The sequence below is a fragment of the Porites lutea genome, chromosome 4 (genome assembly GCF_958299795.1).
Source record: "Porites lutea chromosome 4, jaPorLute2.1, whole genome shotgun sequence".
Lineage (NCBI taxonomy): Eukaryota > Metazoa > Cnidaria > Anthozoa > Scleractinia > Poritidae > Porites > Porites lutea.
This window is the reverse complement of record NC_133204.1, coordinates 42,679,039-42,690,378: the sequence shown is the minus strand read 5'-3', so window position 1 is coordinate 42,690,378 and position 11,340 is coordinate 42,679,039. Positions and strand designations below refer to the sequence as shown.

The following is an 11,340-nucleotide window of genomic DNA, read 5'->3' as shown; positions in this document are numbered from 1 at the left end:
TCTAGAATTAGGGTATTAAAAGTTAAGCTACATGCATAATAGACTGTAGTATCACTCCAGGTATTACTTATCGTGCTTGCTGGTTGGAATCCAAGTGAATGATTTCTTTTAACAGTAAGTTTCATCACTCATTAACTGAAGTATCAGTCCAGGGAGCCCCTGTCTCCCTTGCTTGCTGGGTTGGAATCCCAGTTTATCTAGTTTTAATAGTATGTTTAATCTATTATTGACTGAAGTATCAGTCCAGGAAGCTCCTGTCTCCCTTGCTTGCTGGGTTGGAATCCCAGTTTATCTAGTTTTAATAGTAAGTTTCATCTACCATAAACTGAAGTATCTGAGTCCAGGGAGCTCCTGTCTCCCTTGCTTGCTGGGTTGGACTCCCAGTTTATCTAGTTTTAATAGTATGTTTTATCTATTATTGACTGGAGTTATCAGTCCAGGAAGCTCCTGTCTCCCTTGCTTGCTGGGTTGGAATCCCAGTTTATCTAGTTTTAACGGTAAGTTTCATCTACCAGAGACTGAAGTATCAGTCCAGGGAGCTCCTGTCTCCCTTGCTTGCTGGATTGGAATCCCAGTTTATCTAGTTTTAATAGTAAGTTTTATCTATTATTGACTAAAGTATCAGCCCGGGAGCTCCTGTCACCCTTGCTTGCTGGGTTGGAATCCCAGTTTGTCTAGTTTTAATAGTATGTTTTATCTATTATTGACTGAAGTATCAGCCCGGGAGCTCCTGACTCCCTTGCTTGCTGGGTTGGAATCCCAGTTTATCTAGTTTTAATAGTAAGTTTTATCTATTATTGACTGAACTATCAGTCCCCGGAGCTCGTGTCTCCATTGCTTCCTTGGTTGGAATCCTAGTTTATCTCGTTTTATCAGTACGTTTTATCTATTATTGACTGAAGTATCAGTCCGGGAGCTCCTGTCTCCCTTGCTTGCTAGGTTGGAATCCCAGTTTATCTAGTTTTAATGGTGAGTTTCATCTATTATTGACTGAAGTATCAGTCCAGGGTGCTCGTGTCTCCCTTGCTTGCTTGGTTGGAATCCTAGTTTATCTAGTTTTTATAGTAACTTTTATCTATTCTTGACTGAAGTATCAGTCCGGGAGCTCCTGACTCCCTTGCTTGCTGGGTTGGAATCCCAGTTTATCTAGTTTTAATATTAAGTTTTATCTATTATTGACTGAAGTATCAGTCCGGGAGCTCCTGTCTCCCTTGCTTGCTGGGTTGGAATCCCAGTTTATCTAGTTTTAATAGTAAGTTTCATCTATTATTGCTTGAAGTATCAGTCCAGGTAGCTCCTGTCTCCCTTGTTTGCTGGGTTGGAATCCCAGTTTATCTAGTTTTAATAGTAAGTTTCATCTATTTCTGACTGAAGTATCAGTCCAGGGAGCTCCTGTCCCCCTTGTTTGCTGGGTTGGAATCCCAGTTTATCTAGTTTTAATACGAAGTTTTATTTATTATTGACTGAAGTATCAGTCTGGGAGCTCCTGTCTCCCTTGCTTGCTGGGCTGTAATCTAAGTTCTCCTAAGTGCATATTACTTTGAAAATCAGTGATAATCTTCTTAGAGCAACAACTCTTTCCAAGAAAATCTGAAGTAATACCTAAAATAACTGAGATTTTTTTATTTAAACAACAACGAAAAAAAAAAAATTAAAGGCTTGACAAAACCTGTTTCATTACAAAACCTAAGATATGGCATGACCTAAAGAAAAGGGTGTATGGCCTGTGCCGTATCCGAGACGCACGTGAGTGCAATGGCCATATAAATTGGGGGACCTCCGCTTGCGTCCATACCGGGACACCTGGGCATGAGCGCTTACAACAGACTTGTTTCGTGACAGAAGCTGAGATATGGCATGACCCGATGAGCGGTACACCGCTACGGCCCGTGCAGTATCACTCGTAAAGCTCTGCACCACTGCAGAATGAGTTGATAAGCACTTGAGTGCAATGGCCGTTTTCTTATCAGGCACCCAATACATCACCTGTCGGTCAGAGGCAACCACCCAGACCTCGGTGTAACTGATGGCTCAGTACCACTCTCACCGCATAAGTAGACAAGCACCCTGTGGAACGCACGAAACCCTCCACCTGGCTTGAGGCCACTGTATTGGCAACAATAGGCCAATTTGTTTTTGGAATCCCCTTTTTCTACTTACGGCTGCTATTAAATTTATTGAAAGAATTGCTGCTGCTCAAACAGTATAATACTATAAACAATAATAAACGATAAAATGTAATGCACTTCATTTATTTCTAGAATTAGGGTATTAAAGGTTAAACTACATGCATAATAGACTGTAGTATCACTCCAGGTATTACTTATCGTGCTTGCTGGTTGGAATCCAAGTGAATAATTTCTTTTAACAGTAAGTTTCATCACTCATTGACTGAAGTATCACTCCAGGGAGCCGGCCTGTCTCCCTTGCTTGCAGGGTTGAAATCCCAGTTTATCTAGTTTTAATAGTAAGTTTCATCTATTATTGACTGAAGTATCAGTCCAGGGAGCTCCTGACTCCCTTGCTTGCTGGGTTGGAATCCCAGTTTATCTAGTTTTAATAGTAAGTTTCATCTATTACTGACTGAAGTATCAGTCCAGGGAGCTCCTGTCTCCCTTGCTTGCTGGGTTGGAATCCCAGTTTATCTAGTTTTAACGGTAAGTTTCATCTACCAGACTGAAGTATCAGTCCAGGGAGCTCCTGACTCCCTTGCTTGCTGGGTTGGAATCCCAGTTTATCTAGTTTTAATAGTAAGTTTCATCTATTACTGACTGAAGTATCAGTCCAGGGAGCTCCTGTCTCCCTTGCTTGCTGGGTTGGAATCCCAGTTTATCTAGTTTTAACGGTAAGTTTCATCTACCAGACTGAAGTATCAGTCCAGGGAGCTCCTGACTCCCTTGCTTGCTGGGTTGGAATCCCAGTTTATCTAGTTTTAATAGTAAGTTTCATCTATTACTGACTGAAGTATCAGTCCAGGGAGCTCCTGTCTCCCTTGCTTGCTGGGTTGGAATTCCAGTTTATCTAGTTTTAATAGTAAGTTTCATCTATTACTGACTGAAGTATCAGTCCAAGGAGTGCCTGTCTCCCTTGCTTGCAGGGTTGAAATCCCAGTTTATCTAGTTTTAATAGTAAGTTTCATCTATTACTGACTGAAGTATCAGTCCAGGGTGCTCCTGTCTCCCTTGCTTGCTGGGTTGGAATCCCAGTTTATCTAGTTTTAACGGTAAGTTTCATCTACCAGAGACTGAAGTATCAGTCCAGGGAGCTCCTGTCTCCCTTGCTTGCTGGGTTGGAATCCCAGTTTATCTAGTTTTAATGGTAAGTTTCATCTACCAGAGACTGAAGTATCAGTCCAGGGAGCCCCTGTCTCCCTTGCTTGCAGGGTTGAAATCCCAGTTTATCTAGTTTTAATAGTAAGTTTCATCTACCATAAACTGAAGTATCTGAGTCCAGGGAGCTCCTGTCTCCCTTGCTTGCTGGGTTGGAATCCCAGTTTATCTGGTTTTAATAGTATGTGTTATTTGTTATTGACTGAAGTATCAGTCCAGGGAGCTCCTGTCTCCCTTGCTTGCTGGGTTGGAATCCCAGTTTATCTAGTTTTAGTAGTAAGTTTCATCTATTATTGACTGAAGCATCAGTCCAGGGAGCTTCTGTCTCTCTTGCTTGCTGGGTTGGAATCCCAGGTTATCTAGTTTTAATAGTAAGTTTTATCTATTATTGACTGAAGTATCAGTCCAGGTAGCTCCTGACTCCCTTGCTTGCTGGGTTGGAATCCCAGTTTATCTAGTTTTAATAGTAAGTTTTATCTATTATTGACTGAAGTATCAGTCCAGGGAGCTCCTGTCTCCCTTGCTTGCTGGGTTGGAATCCCACTTTATCTAGTTTTAATAGTAAGTTTTATCTATTATTGACTGAAGTATCAGTCCAGGGAGCTCCCGTCTCCCTTGCTTGCTTGGTTGGAATCCTAGTTTATCTAGTTTTAATAGTAAGTTTTATCTATTATTGACTGAAGTATCAGTCCAGGGAGCTCCTGTCTCCCTTGCTTGCTTGGTTGGAATCCTAGTTTATCTAGTTTTAATAGTAAGTTTTATCTATTATTGACTGAAGTATCAGTCCGGGAGCTCCTCACTCTCTTGCTTGCTGGGTTGGAATCCCAGTTTATCTAGTTTTAATAGTAAGTTTTATCTATTATTGACTGAAGTATCAGTCCGGGAGCTCCTCACTCTCTTGCTTGCTGGGTTGGAATCCCAGTTTATCTAGTTTTAATAGTAAGTTTTATCTATTATTGACGGAAGTATCAGTCTGGGAGCTCCTGTCTCCCTTGCTTGCTGGGTTGGAATCCCAGTTGATCTAGTTTTAATAGTAATTTTGATGTATTATTGACTGAAGTATCAGTCCAGGGAGCTCCTGTCTCCCTGGCTTGCTGGGTTGGAATCCCAGTTGATCTAGTTTTAATAGTAAGTTTGATCTATTAATGACTGAATATCAGTCCAGGGAGCTCCTGTTTCCCTTGCTTGCTAGGTTGGATCCCAGTTTATCTAGTTTTAATTGTAAGTTTTATCTATTATTGACTGAAGTATCAGTCCAGGGAGCTCCTGTGTCCCCTGCTTGATGGGTTGGAAATCCCAGGTTATCTATTGTTTTTAAAATAGTTAGTTAAAAACAGTAAGTCCTATCTATCATAGACTAAGGTATCAGACCAGGGAGTAGCATTACTTTCTGTGTGTTCTTAGAGTGGTATCTGGTATAGAATCTTTATGGAAAACCACTGTCAATGGGCAGAGTTTATTAACTTTATATAAATATTATGTATTATGCTGTAGTTTAGGGAGCATCTGTCTCCCATTTTCGCTGAGTTGGAATCTTACTTGACCTTATAGATGTAAATTGCTTTTTATAAATAACAGAATTTTCATGTATTCTAATACTTTAAGGAAGATCCTTAGGAGCCATAATTTATTAAGTCACGAAATAAAGATTGAGATTGGGGTTGTTACAATTAAGCTTCGAGCTCTTACCATTTTAAGAATTTCCTGGTTTAGTTGGGTCAGCACTGAACACTTATTAATGGCTGTACTTCTGTTAGATTGTTATTAGATTGTTACCTGCATGAGTGAAGAAGACAAAAAAAAATCAGTTAAAGCAACAAAATGATGAAGTCAGACATGATTTGATGAAATACTCTTTATCTGGCAGTCAAAATTTTATTGATAGGTTTTTGAAATCAGTGATTACCTAGGGGTGTGCCCCCCGGTTCTCAGAGTCCTGGCCGTTTTTAGAACAAAAAGGTACAAAAACCATACCCTTTGGGGTGGCACCTACCTAGCTGGCTTATATAAGGGGGAGCACTCCCAGGGAGAAAATCCATATATCTTAAAAATTCTGCCCATGTGCCTGGGTGCCCTCTAAATGCTTTATTTGGTTGAGACACTTTGAAAAGGAAACAACTGGGTGGAAGGGTTGATAACAAAAACAGTTCAAAGGCATGTAAATAAAAATTTGTACGACTCTTGTCAGTAAGTGAAAAAGGGAATAATTTTCATTTTAGTAAGTGAATGCAGGCTAAGAAGAGAATTTGTCACAATACAATTTCTACTTTTTATCCTCTAACACCCATGTCTCATTTTAGTCTATTTGCTTATTGGGATAATGCTCATAAAATTAATATATTAAAGTTTGTATTCAATTGTTCAGAAAGCTACTGCCTCCCATTTCTTCGCTGAGTATGAATAACAGTTGAGCTGGTGTATATTTCCTCATATAAATATCAGACTTTGGATGTAATAGTTCAGGAAGAATCTGTATCCCATTTGCTGGGTTGGAATCCCAGTTGACCTAAGTATATATTGTTTAATCAAAGTTTTTACGTAAAAGTTAGAATATTTCATAGGGCATCAAACATAATGCCCTTGTATCCTAATAAAATATTGTTGCTCTCACTGGTTTAAAACTGGAGTATTCCTTTGAATGTTGGAGAGGGGCAGTATTACGTCTTATACCATTTATCATGCAGTTTGAATTTTACAGAGTGTAGTTTGTTTTGACCATGAATTCTGGTATATTCTACACTGTGGTTCTAGACTGCTTAATCTATATAAATAGAATAAAATTATTTTAATATTGTATTTACCTTTCTTGTTTTTTGTTGGTCAAATCTTTTAAATTGTGCCTCTGATCTCTTGACACATCTCTAGGTGATAAAGAAATGAACTTAATTAACTTACCACCTCATACTTTCAGGAAAATAAAACTGAAGCCCTTGTAATTTTGAAAAGCCTCAAGTTCCCCTTGAATGACCGAACAGATACAAATTTTATAGCCCCGCTTAGAATGCATTGCTAGAGATTTCAGAGCACTGTAGTCTGCCGGATTCTCATTAAGTGCCGGCAGCCGGATAAAAAAACTGGCTACTTCGAGTTTTGAGCCGCCTACTTTTTGGGGAACTACAGGAAGGTGTGAAATTGAAAGCCTGAAATCACCACCTACTTTTACATCCTAGCCATCTCTACTCCATAATGAGAATTACTTCATAATTTCAATGCAATAGACCTTGTCACGGTTTTCAACGCCATCTTGACAAGTAGGCAAACGCGTGAGAAATTACAGTCACTTGTATGAGAATCTAATGTCGAATAATTTCTGTAAAACGGCTGTTCTGAAAAAAAAATATCAATTGTAATCTAAAGCTACAAAGCAAAGGATTGTCCTAAAAAAATTTGAGGACGTACCTGTCCTTGAATTTCTTCCGAGGCTTGCTTTAGATTTTCCATCATTTGTCTGTAATTTTCCCAGGACTTTCTTACAGACAAATGTATAGAAAATTTTAAAAAGTGGTTCTAGGTCTTCTAGTGCATGTAACGCCCTCAAATTTTTTTAGGAGAATTCTTAGGAGTGAAGCTTTAGTTTACAAATCTTTTTTTTTTTTTTTTTCAGAACAGCCGTTCTACGGAAATTATTCCACATTAGATTCTCATACAAACATTGTAATTTCTCAGGCGTTTGCCTACTCGTCAAGATGGCGTCGAAAACCGTGACAAGGTCTATTAGGAGGAAATCGTCGTCGGGTGCCCCTGTAAATATGTAATACCTTTATGTCCGTCCTGACCTTCTGATTATATTGACTTCTTTGTTATTTTGGTTTTTATACTGCAGAGTCCTTTCTTGAAATTTTTGTAGGTACTATTAAGCTTAAATTAGGTTTGCAACAGCTCCAAACTAACAGCCCCACGCCGCCATATTGGCCGGGACACCAGTAGACCCTGGGACGAGGATTCCTTCGTGGTTTATACCACAGGCTACCCACACAATCTGCTTGTTCTTTACATTAGCAATAATTCTACCTCGCATTTGCATACATTCTGAGATCACATGAGATAGCAAGTCACGTGACTTCGAGCTCAGTGCGAGTTTGATTTCGGGCAAGGTCGCTTGGAGCACTAGTCGCTCCCACAAAATTTTCAGAAATTTCATCCATTTCTCGTTCAGAGCCTCAAGCCGAAGATATTAGCGATGTCAAAACAATCTGAGGACGATCTCCTCGCCGACGAAATTGAGGACGAGGGCGAAGAAGACCAGATAAACAAGGATTCGCTACCCGACGAACGCAACGCGGTGCCTGCACACGCTTCACGACAACTCAAGGACAAAACAGCCGCTTCCTCGGAAGAAATTAGCCAACTCACCCACGCAATTCTAGGCCTGACGAAAAGCCTGCCAGAACTCATCAATTCACCGCGGGGAGAGACAAAAGACAAAGGAAAACGGCCGGCGAGCAAATCTCCAAACGCTGTTCCCGCCAAAAAAGCAAAAAACAAAGATGGCGAGGCGAGAAGCTCCACGAGCGCCTCCGACCAGTCAACTGACTGCGAGAAACTCTATGACTCTGTGTTAAACAACAACAGTGATGAGTCAGAGCAAAACACCACTCGTAGTGGTGATGAGGATGATTTCCTCTCGGAACTCGTAAAAGAATACGAGTCTGACGATATCGTGGGCGAAAGTCTCGAAAATGAGAAACTAGCCAAGCTAGTTGACAAAATGTTCCGCTGCAAACTAAGCGAGAAAAATCTCAAAGACCGGCTTGAGAGGCAGGAGAGACCGGCTAATTGTACTACAGCCAAGCCTCCCAAGGTAAACCCGGGCATTTGGCGTCGACTGAGAGAGCCAACTAAGAAGAGGGATTTACAATTTTTCAAAATACAACAAGCCCTCACAAAAGGCATCCTGCCAGTTGTCCGAATCACGGACAAGCTTATGCAGGCAAAATCGCTTAATGCTGATGAATGCCAAGACCTAAAGGAACAGGGGCTGGAGGCCATGTCCCTCCTCACTCATGCCTCTTATGAAATAAACATGCAGTGCCGTCTTCTACTGAGACCAGATATTGGGAGGGAATACTCAGCTCTCTGCTCCTCCCAGTTGCCATTTACAGATTTTCTCTTTGGAGATGATCTACAAAAGCATTTGAAAGATATTGGCGATCAAAACAAAATTGGGGCCAAGATCACCCCTAATTATAAAGGGCATCGCCCTTCTCCAGGAAGACCTGGCAATAACAGCTATAATGGCTATAAGCAGTCAAAAAACTGGAGAGGCAACAACTTCAAACCTTGGAAATCCAAGAACAATGCCAACCGGGACAAGACAACCCGGACAAGCCAATAGAACACTTGCTGCCAGCTACTAGCACAGTAAGTATATGTTCGCCTCTTTGTACCAATGTATATATTGCTGGAAACATAGCTAAGCATTTCAGTGCTTGGCAGACGCTCACGTCTGACCCCTACATTTTACACATCGTTAAGGGTTACCAACTAGAGTTTTGCAACCCTCCTTGCCAGGCGCTCACCCCTAGAGCTGTCAAACTTTCTTGTAAAGAGACAGATATTGCTACTACTGAAATTAACAAGCTTTTAACTAAAGGGGTCATTAGGAAAGCTACTCATGTTCCTGGTGAATTTATCTCAACAATTTTCACCAGGCCCAAAAAAGATGGGTCTCACCGTCTTATTTTGAACTTGAAAAAGCTAAATGAGCATATTGAGTACCATCACTTCAAGATGGATTCACTGCCTAACGCACTTCAACTTATGAAGCCTAATTGTTGGATGGCTGTCTTAGACCTAAAAGACGCATACTACTCTGTTCCTATTAGGACTGAGGACAGAAAATACCTTCGTTTCGAGCACGAAGGCCAACTTTATGAATTTGTTTGCCTTCCTAATGGCCTCTGTAGTGCACCCAGAATTTTTACCAAATTGTTAAAACCTGCCCTTGCCAAATTAAGGGAGGATGGGGTGCTTCTAGTAATTTACATTGATGACATTATACTTTTTGCCGATGACCCTCAGACATTGGTCATATTTATACAAAGGGCTATTACATTGTTGCAGTCTCTGGGATTCACTATCCATTCTGATAAATCCCAACTTGTCCCATCCCAGAGAGTTAATTTCCTGGGTTTCATTTTAGACTCGGTTGTGATGACAGTCTCTATGAAATCAGACAAGGCTGATAAAGCGAAATCAGCCATTTTACAGCTCCTCAGAACAGAGCAGCCTCTTATTAGAGAGGTTGCATCTGTAGTTGGGCAAATGGTGTCATGTTTTCCTGGAGTCAAATATGGCCCACTGTATTACCGTGCTCTTGAAAATGACAAAACTGATGCTTTAAAGACGAATGGGTGGAACTTAGATGACAGAATGCTCATCTCTGATATAGCTAAGAAAGACCTGTCTTGGTGGCTTTCAAATATTGACAATGATCCATGCCCTGTCCGGCCTATGAAATACAAATTAACCCTTAAATGTGATAGCTCTCTAGAAGGATGGGGAAGTGTTATTGAAAATTCTTCCCTTGCCGCAAATGGGCGATGGTCCCACAGTGAGAGTATGTGCCACATAAACTATTTGGAGATAAAAGCAGTCCTGTTTGGCCTTCAGTCCTTGTGCTCAGACTTAACAAACTGTAACATCAAAGTATTGTCTGATAACCAAACTGCGGTTTCCTACTTGAGAAATATGGGTGGCACTCACTCTCGGGACTGTAATGAGATTGCAAGAGAAACTCTTATGTGGTGCAAAGACAGGGGCATATCCTTAGCTGTCACCCATTTACCTGGAAAACTTAATGTTGAAGCTGACCTAGCAAGTAGACATTTTCATGATGACACGGAATGGTCATTAGACACTCATGTTTATAACAGCTTAATTACTAAATGGGGTAATCCTGAGATTGATCTTTTTGCATCACGGTTGAATGCAAAACTGCCCTGCTACGCAGCATGGAAACCTGACCCATGTGCCCATTTTATTGATGCCTTTACACTTGACTGGTCTGTGTTTAAACTTGTTTACTGCTTCCCACCTTTCAGTGTTATTGGGAAAGTACTTCAGAAGATAATATTCTCCGAGACAACAGCAATCCTAGTTCTCCCTGACTGGCCAACACAGTTTTGGTACCCACGAGTAATGTCAATCCTAGTGGCGCCTCTACACCAAATAAAGCTGCAGAAGTCAACCCTGACCCTTCCCCACGATGTCAAGAACGTCCATCCCCTCTACCCCAAGCTCCGACTGATTGGCTGTCTTGTGTCAGGAAATCCCTCTAGCTGCAAGGAATAACTGGTGAAACTTTGAACATTATTATTGATTCTTGGAGAGAAAGTACCCAGAAGCAATACAGATCCAGCATATCAGCTTGGATAAATTACTGTAAAGAACAGAAGATCAGCATTACAACACCTTCATTACCACAACTGTTGAACTTTCTAACTCTTCAGTCCAAAAAGCTTAGCTACAGTGCTCTAGGGACCACTAGAAGTGCTCTTTCCTCCTTCATCAATATTGATGGCTTCAAAGTAGGAGAACACCCTATTATTTCACGTTTTATGTCGGGTGCTTTCAACAGGAAACCAACTTTCCCCAGATATGTGGAAACATGGAACCCCCAAATTGTTCTCAGCCACCTCAAGGGCTATCCTGACACCAAGGAAATGTCTCTGAAGCAATTGACTTTGAAACTGACTATGATTTTGGCCTTAGTTACTGCACAACGAACACAGACTCTTAAGTTGCTGTCAATCAATGACATGCAATCTAAAGATGGAGAATATGTTTTTCAAATTACTTCCATTCTAAAGCAAACAAGTGCTCATGGTGGCCGGCAAAGACACCTGCCACCTATTGTGTTGAAGAAATATGACCATGATAAAACTCTTTGCGTTTTTACATTGTTACAAGAGTATCTTATTAGAACTTCTAACTTAAGGGGTTCATGTTCTCAACTCCTGATTTGCCACTGCAAGCCTCATGGGCCTGCTTCTAAAGACACTATTTCTAG

General features: G+C 40.8%; 1 protein-coding gene across 1 annotated transcript; it reads left to right on the top strand.

Annotated features, from left to right (window-relative positions):
* The first annotated feature begins 5,067 nt into the window (after positions 1 to 5,067).
* On the top strand, positions 5,068 to 10,435 carry LOC140934716 (uncharacterized). The gene is made up of 3 exons (XM_073384294.1): positions 5,068 to 5,073; positions 7,441 to 8,690; positions 10,373 to 10,435. The coding sequence occupies exons 1-2, from the start codon at positions 5,068 to 5,070 to the stop codon at positions 8,662 to 8,664; spliced, it is 1,230 nt and encodes a 409-aa protein (XP_073240395.1). The 3' UTR covers positions 8,665 to 8,690; positions 10,373 to 10,435.
* Positions 10,436 to 11,340: the final 905 nt, after the last annotated feature.